Here is a 22,230-nt window from a genome sequence, read left to right as displayed (position 1 = left end):
TTCTTCCAGCTCTCACATCCTTTCTGCCCTGTTGTCTGTAATGTTCCCTGAGCTTTGGAGGGAGTGATATAGATATCTGATTCATGGCTGCCCATTCAAAAGTCACTTACTATTAGTTTAGTTATGAGTCTGCAGTCACCACTGACCACTGCAGAAAGAAATGTCTCTGGGAAAAACTGATGGGAGCACTAGTTGATGGGTTTTATGAGCACCTTTTTCCTTTTTTATTTTATCTCTTTAATTTCTAATGGCTGTGTGTGTGTCTGTCTGTCTGTACATACACATGCATGTACAACGTTTGCATGAGTGCACATGTGTGTATACTTGCCTACACAGGAAAGTATAGTGCCAGACATTGACATCAAGATTCCTCATTTGCTTTCCCCTCTTGGTTTTGAGGCAAGGTCTTTCACTGAACCTGGAGCTCCCTGTTTGGGCAGGTTGACCACTGAGCCTGCAGGATCTGCCTCTTTCTGCCTCTGGCACCAGCATTACAAAGGCATGCCACCACACCTGCTGCTTATGTAAGTGCTGGGATCTGAACTCAGGAACTCATGTTTGTATATCGGGCACTTTACCCACAGAGCAGCACGTCCCCCCAAGAATAGTCTATTTCTTAAAAGCTAAAATTATCTACAATATTCCAGTTGGTAGCATATATAACTTCACATGCATTTTTGACAAAATAACTCAAAGAATATAAATGTTTAGTTTCACTATATATATTTATACAAACGTTTCAGTAATTTTTGATACACACATAATTTGTTTAGCAAGTAAATCAGTTACAGTTACAAATAAGAAAGTATAAATAAAAGTACATATTATCAAATATTTACTTTTAATTCTTTTATGAATTTTATAGTGCAACTTAAATGATTACTCTCCATTTGATGATGTATCTATTTCTGTCCCTTTAATTACATAGAATATCTAAACTAGTCTAGATGCTTTTCATTGTGACAGGAAATAGATAACTGGCTATTCTAGCAAGTGCTTTCTTTTTTACTTTGATTAAATGCTATATGTATTAATACAAATATTAAAAAAATATTTAACATCTTACACGGTCACAGTTCATAAGCGCTTTGCTCCAGCCTGAATGTTAACCATTGAGAAATAGATGCCTTTCTGTGCCAGCAGCTGCTGGTGGGTGCCATGCTCCTTGACCTTGCCGTTCTGAATCACCACAATCAAGTCTGCGTTCTGGATGGTGGACAGGCGGTGAGCGATCACAATGCAGGTGCGGCCCTCCCTGGCTTTGTCCAGGGCTTCCTGGACAACCTGTTTCACAGTCACACAGAAGATTTATGATGAAAACAGTCCTCTTCCTATAGTCCCCTCCCTAACAAGCCCCTGGATTTGTACACTCTGTCCATCAACAGTGGCCTTGGTGGTGACATGAAGCAGAGATTAGAAACCAAGGTATCAGTCACACCAGAAGAGAAGTGAACACCAGTTTGGATGAGTTCTGAGACAGACGATGTCTAATGGAGACAGGAGATGTCTAATGCAAAGTAAGGGCAGTCTATAGAGTCCATCTGTCCCTTCACAAACACTCGGGCCTTGCCACACAACATCCCTAGAGCAGTCCTCTAGCCAGCTCCACAGAGCAGCAGGAAGCTGGAGCACACGCCAGAGCCACCACAGCAGTACAAACATCCCCTGACCATCTGCCTGTCACACAGCCGAACTCTTGACCTTTCTCAGGCTGGAAGGCACCACAGCATGTGTCTTAGGGCAGGGCCAGACTTCAGCCTAGTCTCCCTTCAGCTCTCACAGGCTGCTGCAGAGATGCTGCCTGCAGGAGCAGACTGCTGCCAGCATGCAGCTTGTAGGCAGACATCACGGAACACAGAGGGCCTGAGGTTAATTTGCCCCTCATCACTTCAGGTCTCCTGAGCCCCAGCTGTAGACATTAAGCTGCACTGGGAGCCAACAGGAGCAGCAGTCGGCTGTCTGGCTCAGGTTCTCCACTGTGGCAGAGAAGGAAGTCAACTAACCCCTTACCTTTTCGCTCTCGGTGTCCAGAGCTGATGTGGCTTCATCCAGAAGCAAAATGTGAGGCTGTCTGACAAGGGCACGTGCTATGGCAATGCGCTGCTTCTGCCCACCCGACAGCTGAGTGCCTTTGTCTCCTACTCTGGTGTTGTATTTCTGGGAACAGAATTTGGGTGTTATGAAAACAGAGCTGATGACAAAGTGCAAAGACAGTGTGACCACAGAATATATAATTTTCTAGTATACATAATATATAACATGAAACGTGGGTTTAACAGTCAAAATCCAAGTATAAAAACCGAATCTATGGCTCACTCTTTATATATATAATATGATAATATATTATAAGATTTAGGCCTACAAGTTAAGATGGGTTGATAGAAGAAAACAATAACAAAAAAGCTCTAAAATGGTGGATTTAACATCTCTGTTATCTTTACGTGGCTTTACATTTTGTGGGGTGGGGGAAGGGGATCACAGAACAACTTGTAATGGTTAGACCCTCCTGTGGGATCAAACTCAGGCTGTTCAGCATGGCAGCAAGCACCTTTAGTTCCTAAGCCATCTTGTTAACCCTCTATCTCCTTTAATTGGGTCTCACTACAGATCTCAGGGAAGTCTCACACTTACTACATAGACCAGGCTGGCCTTGACCCCTCCTCAACTGTGATCTCAGATCACAGTTACACCTTCCTTTCTCTGGAAAATAGATACCTTAAACCATATGCTTTATGTGAGTTGACCAAAATTTATAAGTGTAGGAATTTTGCAATGGTATTAACTTTCACCTTCTGGTCTATATTTAGGACATGATTTGTGAGAAATTCAAACAGCTGTTTATTTTATTTATTTATTTACTTTTTTGAGCTGAGGATTGAACCCAGGGCCTTGCACTTGCTAGGCAAGCACTCTACCACTGAGCTAAATCCCCAACCCTAAACAGCTGTTTATTATCATCAAAGCTTGTCTTATTCACATCCTGCAGTTGATGCCCTGTGAAGTAGAAAAAAAAGAAAGAAAGAAAATCTTAGGATGTTAGCATTGGGTCTTTGTTTTTATGAACCATCACCAACAATTAATTAATTGGTATTAAGGGATTAATATTTAACCTTGAAAAGTCAAGTATTCTTCAAAAAAATTGTGTTTCACATTTCATTCAAAATCCTTACTGTTTCCCACAGTAGGCAACCATTACTAACTAGTCAATATGATGCAAGAGACAGTAGTTACAGGGTGTGCATGGATCATGTAAAATAAAACATTATTTTCCTATATTTGAGCACTTAATATGATGACATTATTGCCAAAATGTGGCCTCTGACTTTTATACCTGAATTTTGACTGTTCCTTTCTTGTTTGTGTATGTGTGTGTTTGTGTATGTACTTATGTGGTGTGTGTGTGTGTGTGTGTGTGTGTGTGTGTGTGTGTGTGTGTGTGTGTATATGCGCATGCACACACTTCTTGAGACAGGGCCTGCCAGTGAGATCTAGAGCTCACTGATTAGGTTAGGTCAGCTGGACGTGACTTCTGAGGGGTCCTTCTATGTGTGCCTTCTCAGGGTTGGGATCACATGCATGTGCCCCACCTGTCCTTTGCCTGGGTGCTCAGGATTCAACCCGGGGCCTCGGGGTTGTGCTGCAAGCACTCTAGTGACTGAACTAGCTCTTCAGCCTCTGGAAAGAAGGCCCCGCTAAGGTCTGGGCAGAGCTTGATAGAGGTCCCACCCCGAGCTGTGTCTGCCTCAGAATCCAGGTGTTCTCAGTGTGCTCCTTCCTGTGTGAGTGTGGAGTCATCAGACTGCAGGAACTCAGCAGTAATCCTTGGGGGCCCTAAGGATAGTGCTGTTAACCCCATGGGGAGGAGGAGTCAGACCATGGCAGAGTAAGCCAATGGCTAGGTCTAATCACTCAGAAGGGATGCTTCGAGAACAGAGCTGGTCTAGTACACCGAGAGTCATGATGTCCACAAAGGCGCTCTGAGTAACAGAAAGAGACTGAAGTCCAGAGGTGGGTCCTTGTGGCAGTCAAATACCAGAGGACAAAATGTTTTTCAGGGACTATAGTTATAGTGGCTCTGTGTTGTAGCCTGCATCAGTATCATCTGAGCTTTTAAGTCTCAGAGCCCGGGACCCTGCTGCCAAATTCTTCTTCACCAGTGACAGGGTGGAGGCTAAAATTTGTACTTCCAACTTCCGAGGTGACATTGATCCACATTCAGGCTTTGAAAGTCAGTGGCTATCATTAGTAAAGGGTGACTAGGGTTTTGTACTTTGAATGTTTGAGCTTCAAAAAGTTACTAACTCTTGGTTGGACCACATTGAGGAGAGGAGGGGACAGGCCTGCTCCCAGGTAATGTGCTTGAGAGCAGTAATTATCTGTGAAAAAGCCGACCGAGAGGAGAGTTTTAGGGAAGAGTTTTGGCCACCTGGTGTTGTCATGCTTGCCTGGCTGGTTGGAGGCTACCAAGCCTTATTTCATCATGAGCACTTCCTGTAATAATGAACATAACTAGTGATAATGGGAGAGTATATATTAATTATGTAAGATGCATTAAACAAATAAGACCTAAGAAGGTACACAAAAAGGTGAGAGGTTCAATTTATCTAACTTACAGAAAGAACTAAGAGAAGTCCAGAGGATAATAGCCCTGGGAAGATTTTGATAGCTCAGGACCCTACAATGGACTGTACATCAATTATAGATCATATAATACCATAGCCATCCCAGTGACTCAGCTCTGTTTGGAGAGCCTTCTTTCTGGCGTGGGCACAGTTCTCTTGTCTGGCCTAACTCCATAGTGGCACTCCTCAGTAGGAGAGCCACAGAACAATCACTCCTGCTTCCGCTGCAGAAGCAGTGCAGCCACAGTGGAGACTAGATGCTGCCCGACTACCCTTTACCTGGGAGGACACGCTTGCATGTATCCCCGGGCCGGAAACAGGCGGATCCTTGAGCTGACAAACTAAAGGACTGTTCCAGTTTTCAAAGTTCCTGTCTCTTCTCCTTGACTCTAATATTCTGCTCCTTCCTCACAATGACAGGGAAGGGATTGGGTAAACATAACCTCTAACTCGGCTAAGAAGTATGGGTAGACACCTCTCTGCTGGTAAGATAAATTTGGTTGCTAGTCTTAGGTTTTGGACGACAGGCCCAGGGGTGTGGCTCAATGGCAGAACACTTCCTGTTACACGCAATGCCCTGGGTTTCATCCCCAGAATGGGGATGGGGAGCATCAAAGAGTAAATGAAAGGAGCTGCTAACTACCAGGCTCAAGGTACATACATCAGGCAGCGACTCGATGAACTGGTGGATGTTGGCCTCCTTGGCCGCCCTCACGATCTCATCCTGGGACACCACCCGGCTGTTGTCTCCATAGGCGATGTTCTCTGCAATGCTGCGGTCAAACAGGATGGGCTCCTGGGACACGATGCCCAGGTGGGCTCGGAGCCACTGGACATTCAGCTGCTTTACTTCTTTGCCGTCTAGAAACTGGGAGCAAGGGTTCACACATCAACTTCAGGACCAGCACAATTCAGATTTAGCAAAAATCAGCACCATTATTTCACAGTATAAAACTCTTGGGTTGCTGTGAGATTAAGAAAAAGGTTTCCAGTTAAATTTTAGTTGTCATATAAAATAACAGGATAATCGTTATATATTCATGTGTATGTATCAATGAACTTTGCTTTGATTTGCCTCTCACTACCTCTACAACTCTATTTGAGATAAGGTCTCACTCTGTAGCCCAGGCTGGCCTGCAACTCACACTTTAGCTCAGGCTAGCCTTGACTCCATGGGAATTTTCCTGCCTCCTCCTCCCAAATCCTTAGATTATAGGCATAAACTACCAACAGCTAGAGCTTACAACTCTTTACAAAAATATTTAATAATATATTTAATAAAATAAATTATTTATTTTAATTGAGAATTTAGTCAGAGTTTGAGAACCAACATTTCACTAATTTTGAATGTAATGATAAGTCCTGTGTTCAAACTTCAGTGATAAAACTGAAACATGAAATCAGAACTCTCAGAAAATAAAAAGGCAGTGAGGTAAGGAACAGAACTCTTATAACTAGTAAAAAATTGATTCAATAAAGTTGTAACTCTGTGTGTGCATGCACATTTATTTTTATTTTTACATCCTGGCCACAGTCCTGGCCCCCACCCCATCCATTCTTCCTCCAATTCTCTTCAGAACGGGCAGACTGCCCGTGAATACCAACCAGCCATGGCATATCAAATTGCAGTGAGACAGGAACCTCCTCTCCTATTAAGTCTGGATGAGGCAATCTGGTAGGAGGAAAGGACCCCAAATCGGGTAACAGAGTCAGAGACAGCCCCTGCTCCCACTGTTAGGAGTCCTACACAAAGATCAAGTTATATACTGTAACATATACACAGAGGGCCTAGGTCAGTCCCATGCAGGCTCCCTGGTTGTCTGTTCAGTCTCTGTGAACCCCTACGAGGCCAAGTTAGTTGATTCTGTGGGTTTCCTTGTGATGTCCTTGACCCCTCTGGCTTCTACAATCCTTCCTCCCCATCGTAAGTGTTTTTGAATAGAATAGAAAAGAGGGCAGCCTGGTCTACAATGAGAGTTCCAGGACAGCTAGGGCTGTTACACAGAGTAATCCTGTCTAGAAAAACCAAAATCAAAACAAACAAACAAAAATTCTAAGTAGCATATAGAATAATGAATAATTAGTAGGAAAGTTAAAAAGAACTGTGGACAGCAGGTAGAAAATTTTCTTCATTTCATCTCAGCCACTAGTCTGCCAAGGCCCCCTGGAGCAATGGGTCATTGCCAATGCTTCTGTTCTCAGAACTCATAACTAAACACATACATACTAACAATTATCTGCTCTGAATTCTGGGGTTTTTTTTTTTTTTTTTTTTTTTTGCTCTTTCTCTTTCTCTCTCTCTCATTCTCATTATAATCATTAAAATTCATTACTTTCTACAAGACTCCTCTCTCATGACATCCTCATCTCTGACAGGATCTCAAAGTTTTGCTGAGTATGGAGTCCTGATTACTCCCTCACCATTTCAGTTGAGAAAACAAAAGGCATCCCTCCGTGTTTCTATCTGCTCTCCAAATGTGTCCATCTTCTCTGGGAGCCCCGTCTGTTTTGTTGTGCCATGGAATATGTCCTCTGTATATCAGCCGTATTGTCTTATCCTGGCCATGAAAATGCCTGGGCTTCCTCTTGACCAGTTCCCTGACCTGTCCCCCATTCCTGCTGCTGCTCTTCCCTGCCTCTTTTACCCTGGCTTTTCTTCATAGTCCACACTCACTTAAATCTCCACATCACGCTAAACTGTTTGTGCCCATCAACACTTCACTGAGAGTAGAGTGGAGGAAACAGCCCACAAACTGTATCCACCTTGTATCAGAAGTCCTCACTGATTCCCAGCACCTGTGTCCTTGCAAAAAACCACTTCACTGAAACGCATCCTACCCTTGACTTTTCATCCCATTTCCATCTTCTGCAACTCTCTTTGTCTTTCTGGCTACTTCAGATTTGGCCAGCTCTTAAACTGTCAGCTGAAGTCTCACCATGGCAAAGGAGATCGGTGGTCAAAGCTGCTTGCAGCAGAGGGCAGAGGGCAGCGTGCTGAGACAGAGCTGGGTAAACGGGCTAGTGCGGTTGGCATAGGTTAGACATCTGGGTTGTCAGATTATCTAACAGAGGCTCTTGTTTAAGGGTTCAAAAACCCATGGCCTATGATATATCCAGCATCTGGATGATTAAAAACCCTGAACTGTTCTGAGTACAGAAGTATGCTCACTCACCACTGTGCCGGCCATGGGGTCATAGAAGCGCTCCAGCAGCTGGACCACTGTGCTCTTCCCGCAGCCACTGCTGCCCACCAGGGCCAGCGTCTGGCCCTTCTTCACCTCCAGGCTCAGCCCCTGAAGCACTGGGATGTCGGGTCGGGTGGGATAGTTGAACTTGACTTCATTAAATTTCACATTTCCTTCCAACGTATTCTAAATGAGAACAGTAACACTTAGCTTGGTTGCAACATCACTGAAAACACAGGATATAGTGTTAACTGCTAGTGCCAGGTGTTGGGGTGAGCATCTATCATAGTTCAGCTTCATTTCATCTCTGGAATTAAATCTAAAGAGGCAGTGGTTTTGCAGCATGAATTCTCAATGTAACACCAATGTACTCGCCCAGACTAGAATAACTACATACTGGAAAGCCTAAAGAACCGGATTTCCATTTACCTTGGGCAGTATTCCTATCTCCCTGTAATTTTGTTTTATAAAAGTAATGACTATTAATGTGCAGTATTAACAATTATTGAAATAGGCTCATCTAGGTCTTAGCAACAGCATATAATTTTTACAATTAAAGCACCAATTTTATTACATTTCCCCTTTGTGTCTTTTCCTTGGGGAGTTAGGGGTAGATCAGCCGCCGGAAGAGCAAACTCACAGGCTTCAGGCCTTCCATGCTGTAGCTGTCGATGGAAGGGATTTTTTCAATGATCATGATGATATGCGATGCCGACACTTTGGCTTTGGCATAGTCAGGAGCGAATGAACTGACCTGTCCAACTGCCATGGCACCAAAGACAACAGCTGAGAATACTCTGGAAAATAAAAGGCAAGTGTGTGCAGACAGTGATAGCTACAGTGTTAGCACGACGGCACTTCTGTAACAAAGGAGTAATTGCCATCCGAAGGTTGAAAGATAGAAATTCCCTCCCCTTATGTGTTCTCATCAGCACGAGAGATGCTGCAAAATAGCTCCTTTCACCTCTCCTGTTATCCTCAACTTCTTACAACATGACCTTTGCTTACACTTCCTTCTAAGAATTACCAATTTGTTTTCTACTTTTTAAACCTGGAGTGGACTTGTGACACGGTTTCATGGACAGGATGTGGTGGAAATCACTGTTCCCAGTTTCAAGCCTATGACTCAGCATATGTTTTGTTGTTTTATTTTTCTCTCCTTGCCTCTGGCCAATGAGCCTATAGCTCACTGCAGACAACATTTGATCTACTATGCCCAACGCAGACAAGGAGAACTGACCCAGAGACTCCAAGCAGAGTAAATGTTTATAGTCCCATGTCACTGAGTTTAGTTGCTGGTCATTATACAGTGTAGCTGTGGCAATCAGTAATCCATACAGTCAGTGCTGCTATATCCAGCCTTAGAAATCCTATAAGCCACACAATAAAAAGAGCATTCTTTTTAAATACATGGCTATGATGTATGCCACATTTTAGGAAGACACTGTATTCTTAACCTCTGGCGTGGGACTCATAAGTGTCAGCAACTTCAAAAATCATGGAGTAAAAAGTAAGCAAAAGCATGATCAAATTAATGTCCCAGAACCAGGAGTGTCTAGCTTTGACCTTGGGTATAAAAACACAAACCCCCTGTGAGACATGTGCGTTAGAAGGTGATTATTTTAAATCTTGAATTAACTACAGTGCATGACTAAAGCAAATGCTTAAACAAGGAAGAAATGGTGGATTAGCACACTACAGTGCCAGGTTTATCTGGTTTGGGGTGCAATGCAAACTCTAACCATTTTGGACTATTAGGGAGAAGAGTCTGGCCCGTCAACCACTTGGGAGCTCAGAAGGTTCACATATCACCTTGAAGACCAAACTGCATATTTGGTGACATCAATAGTGTGATTTCCCTCAGGCTTGTCTTCCCATGACCAAAGTATAGTGTTAAACGTTTGCAGAGACACAGAAGGAAAATTCTAATCCAGATCTTCCATTGTCATTGAAAAATTTCTTCAGCCCCTGAGGAACTAAGAGTTAGTCAGATGCCTGACAGGCAAACAAATAAGGGAAAGGGGCCACTGATAAGTAATAATGACGGTAACTTCTGATTCACCCTTGTGATAAGTAATAATGACAGTAACTTCTGAATTCACTGACTAATCTGACCAATCAGAAATGATGTAAGATGAACTCATGCAAGGCCACCCATAACACTAAAAAGTAAAGCTACACAGAGAAACCCTGTCTTGAAAAAACAAAAACAAAAACAAAAAAAGAAGAAGAAGACAGAAAAACAAAAACAAACCCCAGCCCTTTAGGAGAAAGGGGGGTTTCAGTTTCTGAGTAACCTTCCCACTTATGGGGAGTCTTTCTATGTTCTCTTATTCTCTCTCTCTCTCTCTCTCTCTCTCTCTCTCTCTCTCTCTCTCTCTCTCTGTGTGTGTGTGTGTGTGTGTGTGTGTGTGTGTGTGTGTGTCTGTACCTGTGTGTGTATATAGATATTTCTTTACCTTTAATATCTCAGGTTTGGTAGGAGTTGGCTTATCACCTACCTCTTAGCTGCCCTGACAGAAAGCTTTTATATGGAGCCATTAGAGTCCATGCCTTTGGAAAGGCATGGCCTTCTGGAGATCTCTAAACTGAGTCTATATGTTTAGGCACAGATTTGGAATGGTCAGATACAGGGTGTATACGTTTCTAATGAAATGTGGAATATCAGTGGTATCACACAGACACTCAGAGGCAAAATGCCACTTTCTCAATCAACAAATGCTTCCATGACACTTCACAATACAATTTCTCATCCTAGATTTACTTTCAGGGTTAAATTGTAAATATGAACAGAATACTTACAACAGAACATTTTCAAAAGTCATTAATTCCTGTGCCACCAAGTAGGCGCCAAACCGGAAACAGGCAGCATAGGAAAAATACATCATGGCCTGGGTGAAGGAGAATGTGATCCCAAAGATGTGTGCTTTCTTCAAAGCGTTTCTGAAAAGAAGAGAACCCAGATTCACTCCACTGCATTTCTCAGTCATTCAAGTAACTTCCTGTGGGTTGTCAGTGGGGCACACAAGAGTGACAGACTCAGTGGATTCCCTTTCTAAAGAACTCAGCTTGAGCCCTTTTACTTTGCTGTGTGAATACAGGGAACTGCCTCATGTCTGAGACTCAGTGGTGCCTTCATCTTTAATGTAGGATATTGCATCTCAGTGGTTGATAACTAGGCCTGTAACACCCCCACCACCACTACCACCAGAGGAGCCTGTTTTACATTAACAAATGAAGGGTCCTGCCCTTCCCCCCACTTTGGGACTCAACACATCTACCCAACACCCTCAAGCTGTGGGTGACAGGCAGCAGGCATGTCCTTGTACTTGGGGATCTAGATGAGGTGCACATCATCAATGCAGCAGAGAGACAATGTGCTATGGGAGAAAAAGCACCTAAGTGTCTGCAGCCTGGGAGGCTTTACAAAGCATTAGCATTCCAGGAATGTCTGAACAAGAAGGATCTTGGGGGGAGCCTGGGCAGGAACAGGTGGGATGGGCAGCCCTTTGACCTTCCTCCTGCTAAACCCACCAACTTCTTCTTGTCTTTGCCACGTACTGGGATTATGACAAAGGTGCTCAGGAACCCTCCAGAAAGATCTAGCTCTCGCCTTGTCCTAGAGAAGCTGAGTCTGCAAGGTTGGGGTTGCTCATGTCCTGGTCACCTTTCCTTTAGAGCCCTCATCGATACTGCTGGGGTAAAGGGAGAAGAGAAGAAGGTCTCCCCAGGAAAGAAAGGAACAGAAAGTATCCTTGAGAGATCCCCCGCAGCGTCCCACAACACCTCCAATTTCATGCTCCATAGAGAACCTTCACCCCAAACTCAGCAGAGCAGGGTCACTATGCCAACGGGACACCAGGGTATTCTCAGTTGTCCCCTTCTCTCCTCCCCAGTGTCACCAGCCTTCACTGCTTCTACCTCACAGATGCATGCCCCTGCCTCAGCTCAGCTCTCTTCTCTTCTCTCTTGATGATCTCAGGTGTTCCTTCTAGTGCTTTCTTCATGTGCGGCTCCACCTTCTGGCAAAAGCAGTCCTGAAAACTGAAGTCCTTACCAGGAAACTCCTCGGTGCCCTGACCCACTCTCGAGAGTGTCTTACCTGTATGGTATCTGCAAGCTCTGGGCATACATATTTTCAAACTTCTGCTCCCTAGTCAAAGAGACGACAGTGCGGAAGTTTTCTATCACTTCAGTAGCAATCTGTAAAAGGCCACCCATTACCAAGCACAACGTCAGACACAGGAAGCGAATATGAATTCAACAATTAATAGCATTAATCTATTATATTTCTCATTCATGCATCATTTGGTCTTATGATAGCTATCTTCCGTATCAAAAAGAATGGTGACTTATGAACCTGAATTCTACATCCTTCAGAGAGACCACATCATGGAGTCTGGCCCTAGCTACAGAAAGAGAGGCCAGGACACCAGAGCATGAGCGCTTGTCTAAAGCCATACAGCATCTTTCCAAGGAGTCTGTCTTCTGTGAATGTGATATTTAAATAACATTTATTGTTACTTTTTTCACTTTTTCCCTGTGAAACTGTCACTCATGATAACTCAAAGTTTAAAAGATGTTCAGAGGGTAATGAAGATGATCAATAATTCTATACTAGTATATTTTACAAAGTAGCTCACACATGTTTTTCTAAACATCTTTAACAAAATATAGACTAAATTCTAGATTTTGCCCAGTCAATTTCAACAGTATTTTTCAAGCTCATTCAATATACATTAATAATGAGTTGGGTTTTTTGTTTTTATTTGATTTTTTTGTTTTTTGTTTTTTTTTTTTTTTTTGAGACAGAGTTTCTCTGTGTAACAGCCCTGGCTGTTCTGGAACTTGCTTTGTAGCCTAGGCTGGCCTTGAATTCACAGAGCTCTGCCTGCCTCTGCCTCAAAGTGCTGGGATTAAAGGTGTGCAAAACCATGCCTGGCTTAATGAGTTTTTAATGGCTACTTAACGTTGTGGCCAGCTAGGCCTTGCTAACAATGGCTTCCATTCTTTCATTAAAAATAACATTGTAATAAATATATCCTTGGACATAAACATTTTCTCATAGTGATTTTCTTAGAAAACATTCTTAATATTGAGATTAAGAGGTCAAGGGGAATAAATTGCCTTTTAACAAATATTGTGTTTTGATGAGCATGCTGTATCAATTTTTTTCAATGAGTTTCTAACATTTAGTTGTGTTCTGATGGCATTTACTGCCTCCAGGGTATTCAGTTAGGACAATAGAGTGGCCATCATCTGTTGCATTCTTCCTAAAGGGAAGTGGAGGATGTCAAGAACATCGGGCCACACCAAGGGATTTGCCTGTATCAATGGTCGGACTTAAACCACCCTTGCCTCTCATTAGCTTATCTCAAAGGGGAGATATGGACCAGAAGGTCCCTAAGGTCCTTTTAAAATTGTATGTCTCCAGAAACTGAAGTTTCTGGTTAAGATTCTGTGCCTCCTTCTGGTGGTTTCACTGATCTAAACTGATCCTAGTAAAAATATTCTACTAAGCTAGTGCAACTTGCTACTTAAAAGCCATATATATGTGTGTGTGTGTGTGTGTGTGTGTGTGTGTGTGTGTGTGTATGTGTGTGTGTGTGTGTACTGTCATTTATGCCTCACTGAATCTTACACAAATTGTCTTACTTCAATAACAACAAATATTTCATAATAAATTTAGGAAAAATATTTTATAAACTTTGCACATTTCAAAAATATATACTGGGGCTGGAGAGATGGCTCAGAGGTTAAGAGCACCAACTGCTCTTCCAGAGGTCCAGAGGTCCTGAGTTCAATTCCCAGCACCCACATGGTGGCTCACAACTATCTGTAATGAGATCTGGTGCCCTCTTCTGTATACATAATAAATAAATAACTCTTTAAAAAATATATATACTGACTTTAGAAAATCCTGAAAGTACCAATGGTAAGAAGTTAGAAGAACTGATCAACTTTAATGAAACTCCCCAAAGACAATCTTCATTTACACGTATTAGAAACATTTTGAATTATAATGGTTCCAACAAACAGATGAGGTATTCTGAATCAGTAAGAAGAATATTATAAAATGTATAGCTACAGTTGGGAACATGTCTCAGAAGGTAGGGCTACTTGCTTTACAGTACTGAGGATCTGAGTTTGAATTGCGATCACACACATGAAAAAGCCTGGCGTGCTCATGCATGCCTGTAAACCCCAGTGGTGGGGACAGAGCTTGCATAGTGTGAAGACAACAACTATTTCGCAGTGCTGTCTCCTCACTTGATACACAACGAGGCAGTCAGGAAATGCTGGAAGTAGCGGCCATATCCTCTCAACTTCAATAGAAACCCAGTCATCACTAGCAAGAAGGAAGTTTAAGTTCAAACAGTACTGTTTCCTTTGAAGGGGCTGTATACCAAGTTGTTCTGAAAAAAGGAAAATGTGTTTCTAAGAAACAAACTCATACTTCTCTTTCTGCTCCAAATAAACTGAGATTTGATCTGAATTTAATACTAAAAATATGAATGGGTATATTACATAAAAATGGAATAGAACAATATCAAGCCCTGATCATAAGCACAGTAGAGTTTATCTGCGTGGTCCATCAATCACACCACAAAGACAGGATATGAATGAGACCTCCCATTACACTGATCTGCTCTGGAATCCCAAACAAGCACATTGCCAAGTGTGGCATGGTGTGTATTCCTAGGTCAGGGCCAATATTACTTGGGCCAGAACATAGCGAGACCCCAAGTTTAGCTAGTTTCCAATGACAGTCTGCTGGGACCTCACCAAAGGGTAAACTCCACAGTCCCTGGATGAGAAATACTAAAGCTAGTCAGAGCATTTCCCTGAAAGAACCAATGAAAATACAGCAACAGGTCTAAGAACATGCAGAGAAACAAAGCATCTTTGGTGTCTCTGGGATCTTCCTCACCTTTCACATCAGTGGGGTGCTTAGAAACCACAACCCTCTCACCTGCCTCGATCCCTGCTTTGTTTCTTGGCACCTGGAATGTCAGGAGTCAGCCCTGCTCTGACCTCTCACTTCTGCTGAGAGCATGTGCCTTATGACTATGCTCCACCATAGCAGAATGTGGCTCTCTAGCTAATAGGTGAGTCACTATCTGAGTATAAATCCTGGTTTCAGGAGCGACTGGCTCTAAGGCAGAGAGGCACAGCCCATGTGTGCCTCAGCCTCACCTGAAAAATGAGATAATAACAGAATATACCTGATAGAGCCAGTGAAAGGAACAAAACATTTTCCAGGGAACCAAGTAAATGCCACATAACTCTTTGTTGAGCTGTGAGAAAAAAGCCGAGTGTGCAGAATAAACAGGACGAGGGGAGAGAAAACAGATATGAGAGGAAGGGAGGGTGTCTGTTAAAGAGGAGAGAGATGGGGGTGCTGAAGGGTGTGTGCTGTCTGCAGAGAAAGCAGGTCTGGGGTCAGATCAAGGATATAAAATGGTAGAGGCACTAGAGTAATCCCAAACTGACTAAGTAATCTAAAATGAAGAGAAGAAATACACTTGGGGACTTTTCCACTTTGAGTCTTCCCAGTCATTCATAATAAAATGCACCTGCCATCCTGAATACAGGGATAGCTTTAAGTCTGGTTGAAAAGAAGACAAAGAAGAACAGAAGGTAGGGTAAGTGTGCTGGCTAGTTTTATGTCAACTTGACACAAGCTAGAGTCAGAGAGGGAACCTCAAGTTGAGAAAATGCCTCCATATGATAGGGCTGTAGGCAGGCCTGTGGGGCATTTTCTTAATTACTGATTGATGGGGAGGCCAGCCTATGGTGGATGGATTCTATAAGAAAGCAGGCTGAACAAGCCAAAAGAAGCAAGCAAGTAAGCAGCACCCTGCACCCATGGCCTCTGCATCACTTCCTGCCTCCAGGCTCCTGCTCTGGTGAGTTTCTGCTCTCATTGCTTTTGATAATGGACTGTGAGTAAAATAAACCCTTTCCTCCCCACACTTTGGCCATGAGTGTTCCATTGCAGCAATAGAAACAGTAAGAGACAGAGAAGAAAGGTCAAAAGAAAAGACGTAAAGAAGAAAAGGACTGGATAAGAAGAGAGGAATATGAAGACAATGGCTTCAAACAAAGAAACAAACCCCTGAAAAAGCAGGTGTCAGTGTTTGAAACTAAGGATATGTTTCTGTTCTTCAAATTCTAATCTTGAGATAAAAGTAGTAAATGTTGCCCCAAAGGTAGCTATTAAAATATTGTCATAGACTAAGGAGTGGCTCTGTTGCTAAAGAGTTTGCTTTGCAAGCACTAGGACCTGAGTTTGACCTCTAGAACTCAGAGGTAAAAACAGCTCAGCTATGCATGGTGGCATGTGCTTGTAATCCTAGCGCTGGGGGTGCAGGGATGGGTGGAGAGACCATATCTCAAAATGCAAAGTGGGTCACACCTGGGAAATAATGCCCAGAGTATTTTCTGATGTCCATACAACATGCACATATGTGAGCTGAGCACCCACAGGAACACACCACACCACCCACACCCACACACACACACACACACACACACACACACACACACACACACACACACCAGCATAGTCAGAGCATAGTAACAAAGAGTAATAAAACATCACTGGAAAGAATATTTTTTCTGCTAAGTAAGCAGTCATGCTTAGTTAACTCACCTTCCCAGAACCCTCTAGCTCCTTCTTATCTTTAAGTGCTTGTCCAGACAGCATCTTCATTTCAATCACTCCTGCTATTGCAATGATGGGAACAATAGCTAAAAGCAGAAGTGTCAGCTGCCAGCCATAGACCAGGGATATGATAATTCCTGTCCCAAGATTTGCTACATTCTGGGTAATGACAGCAAGTCGGGATCCTGTAGCCTAAAAAAAGAAGAAATTAGAGACATGCTGTATATTCTAAAATATTTTCTAATATATTTTTAAGGATAGTAACACATTTTCATGAAAATTTTCTCACCTATGAAATAAAAGGAAAGATACACTTGTCAGAAATTTTTGGTTTCTAAAATGAAGATTTCCATGATTTAAGAATACTAAATGTAGAGTAATAACCCAAAATGCAAGTACATATTTCCATCTATTCAAATCTTTCAGTACCAAGAAAATGTTTATGTACCAAAGCATGATGATTAAACCAAACTCAGCAATCAGAGTGGCAAGAATCTGGCAATTCTATTGAACTGGGAATGGTGGTTGTCGAGGTATAAAACTGCTTATAGTTTAAGGAAGAGATGTGTCAAAAAGGCATTCAAATATATTTGGGACTATTTGTTTTTTCTGTTTTTTTTTTTTTTTTTTTTTTAAATTTGGTTTTGTTTTTTGTTTTTCAAGACAGGGTTTCTCTGTGCAGCCCTGGCTGTCCTGGAACTCATTCTGTAGACCAGGCTGGTCTAGGAACTAAGAGATCTGCCTACCTCTTATTTGGACCTATTTGAAACACTTATTTTCTTGGGAAAAAAATGAAATTTGGAAGTTAGAGAACATGGTCTACAGTTAGCAGAATCTTTGGGTAGAATGCTGGAGGGTGATAATGCATGGCTTTCACTACTATGTAGCGATTCCCAGCTCTAAATCAGCAGTTTATGTAGTGAGTTTAGCACACATCCAAGTAGTGTAGTCCACATCTACTCTACGTGGAATTACTCTGGTACCTCATACAATCTCATATCCCTGCTGTGGCCTCCACACTCACTTTCTCTTCAAATAGCACACATCCTTTACTAGTCCTAATTTGTCTTTCACTTAAGCATGGCTGACTAGTCTCAGTAAAGATTATGATGTATACCCTAGGTTGGCCATTGGCCATCTCTGTTACTTTTGACAAATCTCTCCTAACTCCAAAACTGAGCAGATTCATTATTTAATAACCAAAGCCTCTTCTCCATCTTGAAATCTGGCACCATTCTTGGCCTATCAATTAATACCTATCTGACACAATCAGTAAACAATCTAGAGAGGATCTGACCCACAGGGATGTGTTAGGGTGCCCAGCATCTACAATCCACACAGAAGCTGCTAAAGGACAGAAGTAGTCAGAACATCTATCCTGAACACAGCAGAGACAGTTCCCTGGGCTTATAAGCTTTTAGGCATATGGAGGCCTTGCTTTGGACCACAAAAAAATAATCAAGATAATTCCAGAGATGATAAATTCCTTGATTTCCAGGCAAAGTGAAATAAATATTTTAATCAAATAATTTTGGCAATTTGAAATATATAAAAAATAGTAAAATTTTAATGTCTTCTCCATCTATTTACCCATGGTAAATTTCATATTTTACAAAAAGTCTTTTAGCCATATGTCCATCCGTGATCTTTCTCTTCCTGTCTCTGAAGACCAGTCCCATCAGGCTTTCATTCCCACTATACTTGACTGTCCTCAGGACAACCAGCAGTACACCACACTATGTTCAACCATCTACACCCTGGGTTACTCCCTCCTTACAACACTATCTAAGTTTTACTTCCAGGACACCCCTCTTCTCTTTCTGTTTTTTATTTTGTGAGACATGGTTTCTCTGTGTAGCCCTGGCTGTCCTGGAACTTGCTCTGTAGATCAGGCTGGCCTCGGACTCTGCGATCTTCCTACCTCAGCCTGGGATTAAAGTCATGTACCACCACCACCCAGAGGCACTGTCCTCTATGCCTTGGACTCCTGATTGTCTCTGTTCATCTTCACATCCCTGAGACTTCAGAAGTCAAGACTTGCTTGTCTCATGATTTCTTGGCCATCTTTTCATGCCTTTAAAAGCTACCATCTCACTGGAAAAAATCTACAAGTGAGTATTTCCAGACCAGACTTCTCTGCTAAACCCTAGACATGCAAAATGTCCTGTCTTATTGACATGTCCGACTGGCCGTCTAATGTGAGCATCAGTCACAACTAATCAAGTCTCAATTCTTCCCCAAGTCTCATCCTTCAACAGGATTCCAATTTCTTTAAAGAACAGCTTCATTTTTTTTTCAGTTATGCAGGCCAAACTTTTTTACTTATCAATCTTATCTCTCAAATCCATCATCTAATCAGCAAATTCTGCAGGCTATACCTTTAAACTATATCCAGAATCAGCCGTGGCCACCCTAGGAGACTTCTCCTAGTTGATTGCAATGGTTTCTCTCCTCCTCTGTTCTTATCTCCTTCAGCTGTTATTCATGTAACAGCCATGTAACTCCCACTTTGAAAACTTAGCAATGCCTTCCAGTCCAATGACTAATATGATGCTGACCACAAACCATGGCTCTTCCTTTCCCTTTCGTGTAGAGCTTTTGTGCTCCTTGCTGTGAGATGTAGAAATGGTCTAATCTCAGGTCCTTTATCCTTGTTCTGCTGACAACAATGCTCCTTTAGAGTTGTGCAGGAGCGCCATGCTTCCTTCCTTCCTTCAGACCTCTTGCTTAGATCACATTGCTGGAGCCTTTCTTCCTTAGATGAGGCTGCCTTTGGTCCTATAGCATCTCTCCATAATATGACCCAGCATGTGGACTCCACAAGAGCAAAACAACTGTCTGAGAATGTTCAGAATTCATTCAGTGTCAGGCAGTGGTGGCGCACACCTTTAATCTCAGCACTCAAGAGGCAGAGGCAGGAGGATCTCTGTGAGTTCGAGGCCAGCCTGAGCTACAGAGTGAGTTCCAGGACAGCCAGTGCTACACAGAGAAACCCTGTCTTGAAAAAACAAAACAACAACAACAGCAACAACAACAAAAATTCTTTCAGTGTCCATTTTCTTCTCTTAAGTGTTATATACCTGTGTCTACAGCATGGGCTTTGTCATTTGTTTACTTTAAGCAGAGAGAGCCACAAAAAAACAGTGATTCTTAAGATTTACACTGCAGTTCCACAGTTATGTGTGTTTTCGAATTCATAACTTCACTTATCACAGTATTGTGAGACGGAGGAGTGTGTCTAGTTCTGCCTCTCAGGAAGATTGAAACAAAAGGGACCAGGGTTCAAGACAGAGCCCCACAGCAGAGATCAGGTATCACTGAAGTTCAGCACCAGGATTCACACTTCTGCCATAAAAATTGTCACCGGAAAGGAAACTGTCACTTCATCCAAAACTCAAAATGTGATTGTTCAACAGTTTCTATTTATATCAACTGGGGACTGAGGTAACAGCACATTTCAGGTTTATAGTTTGCTCAAGTTTTTCTGTCCATGCTACAGTTCTAATGTGCTTTTCATTGTTTTCAATGTATTCTAACAACATTTTCTTTGTTTCTTACCAGACTGTAATGTCCCTTAAGTTTTAGATAACTACACTTCCTTTCTTCTCTCAACATTTTTATAATATTATATAAATATTAACTGAGCATGGAAAACAGAGTGGTTCTGGTGGGAATGCCAAGAATATCTCCTTTCCTAAGTAACTGTTCCTTGGTATTCATCTTCTTCATGTTATGGCTGACACAGCAAACATGAAAGAAAATTTACAGCTATCTATATACTATATAGTATATAATCTTTGAATTTTAACATATTTACTATAATGAATTTGATAATCTGTGGGCTAGAACTCGTGGTTTGAATGAGAAATGTCCCCAAAGGCTCAGGCATTTGAATGCTTGGTCCCAGCTGGTGGTCCTGTGTGGAGGAGAGCTTATGGGAGGTGCAGCTTCCCTGGATGAAATACATAACTGGCGGAGGGCTTTGAGAGTTTAAAGCCTCCTACCACTTCCAGCGCACTTTCTCTGCTCTGGGCCTGCAATTGAAGATGTGACCTCTCAGGCCCCTGCTCCTGCCCCCATGCCTGCCACTTGCTGCCCTCCTCTCTGCCATGATTTACTCTTACCCCTCTGGAACGTTAAATCCTAATAAACTCTTCCTTCTATAGGCTGCTGTGGGTCACAGTGTTTTACCACAGCAATAGAAAAGTAATTAATACAGATATCTAGTCACAGCACCTTCACATGGTTACCAGGAAGTCAGTCTCACGCTAAGCCTAAACAGCATCATGATGAACACCCACAGAAAGCAAGCGCGTACCCCTTTCACTTGAGCGGCGTCATTGGCGAGCCGGGTGGTCAATGCTCCAGTGGTGTTCTTAGGGTTATCAAACCAGCTCACATCCTGTAGCACAAAGAGATTGGTTATCTTACAGTCCTACTTAGGCCACTTTAGCTCTAGGAGGAAGGGGATAGAGGCACTTAGTTTAGCATTTGCATCCTCTTCATATAGCATCAGGATATAACAACCAACAGACAAGAAAGGGATTTAAGAAACAAACAAAAATAGAGTATTTCATTTGCCAAAAGTATGTCTTAGTGTCAACTTTGTTTGAGGCCTGACTCTAAGTGTTGAACAATGAACACTAACAACAAAGTTGCTGATGTCTTCAAGACTTCCTTCTAGAGTTGGAAGGCACACAGAAATAAGAATACACCATTTCAGATGGTGATAAACATGGTGGAGAAAAAGAACAGGGTGAGAAAGACAAAGCTGTGAGAAGGTGCTGTTTTACAGAGTAGGGAAGAGAGAGTGAAGTCTTTTCCAGAAACACTTGAGCAGAGACCAAAATGAAGGAAGGGATCAAAGTATCAAAGAGAAGAAAGACAGAACACTCGCAAAGGCCCTGAGGCTGAGGCATACTTGATCTGCTCACACACAAGTGAATTACATTCTGCAGGTAGCCTAACTTGTCCTCCTGGGATTCCTTAATTCTCTTCTCCCCAGTCTTTGTACAGTTACCTACTGTCCCCTGAAGATGATCTCTGTGATGTGGGTGGGGGTTGCCTTTGGCAACTGTAGATACTACATAGGGCCTTTTTCCCTGAAAGATCCAGGCTGCCTCTAGATTGGGATGAGGAAGGAGGTAATGAAACCAGCTAGGATGCTGATGCCACATTAAATAAAGAGGGAAGTCATCAAGGTTTGAGTCTGGGCAACTGGTAGAGAGATATATAAGAGTAAGTAGTGCACCCCTGTAATCCCAGCACTCACTGTGGAGGCAGAGGCAGGTGGATATATGAGTTCAAGGCCAGCCTGGTCCACAAATTGAGTTCCAGGACAGAGAAACCATGTCTTGAGAAAAATAAAAGGAGTAGATATGAAGTGGTAAGCCTTCATATGCGGCAAGAAAAATAAAAAATTCAAGTTCAGAAATATTACAATGTAAAGCATTTATTAATAACAGAAGAGAAAATGTAAACCAGCAGGTAGTTAACTCTAGGCAAGACAGAATAAATGAACCAATTTAAAAACAAACCAAAAGCAATTTAGATTTTAAAATGCACATACAATGTAAAATGGGATTTTATACATAAAACTTCTTATATTTCACTTTTTACTTGTATTAATGACTGATTGCATGTGGATGCACGGACTTGCCATGTCGCATGTATGGAGGTCTATGGGAGTTGGCTCTCTCCTTCCATTCTATGCACTCTGGTGATCGAATTCAGGTTAGACACCTAAATGGCTAAG

The 22,230-nt window shown here is 42.3% G+C and overlaps 1 protein-coding gene across 2 annotated transcripts in view; it reads right to left on the bottom strand.

The window, feature by feature from the left end:
• Positions 1-719: 719 nt before the first annotated feature.
• Abcb1 (ATP binding cassette subfamily B member 1) overlaps positions 720-22,230 on the bottom strand; it is a 154,981-nt gene continuing 133,470 nt past the window's right edge. For both annotated transcript variants that reach the window (XM_036180513.1, XM_036180514.1), the window contains exons 20-28: positions 20,794-20,877; positions 16,464-16,667; positions 11,910-12,010; positions 10,610-10,750; positions 8,448-8,604; positions 7,796-7,993; positions 5,284-5,490; positions 2,011-2,157; positions 720-1,284 (exon numbers count right to left, since the gene is read on the bottom strand). In XM_036180513.1, the coding sequence (XP_036036406.1) occupies positions 1,078-1,284; positions 2,011-2,157; positions 5,284-5,490; positions 7,796-7,993; positions 8,448-8,604; positions 10,610-10,750; positions 11,910-12,010; positions 16,464-16,667; positions 20,794-20,877 (1,446 nt within the window). In that variant the 3' untranslated portion in view covers positions 720-1,077. The remainder of the gene's footprint in view (positions 1,285-2,010; positions 2,158-5,283; positions 5,491-7,795; positions 7,994-8,447; positions 8,605-10,609; positions 10,751-11,909; positions 12,011-16,463; positions 16,668-20,793; positions 20,878-22,230) is intronic.

Source organism: Onychomys torridus, chromosome 3 (assembly GCF_903995425.1).
Source record: "Onychomys torridus chromosome 3, mOncTor1.1, whole genome shotgun sequence".
Taxonomy (NCBI): domain Eukaryota; kingdom Metazoa; phylum Chordata; class Mammalia; order Rodentia; family Cricetidae; genus Onychomys; species Onychomys torridus.
The sequence above is the reverse complement of the archived record's forward strand: the minus strand, read 5'-3'. Positions and strand labels throughout refer to the sequence as shown.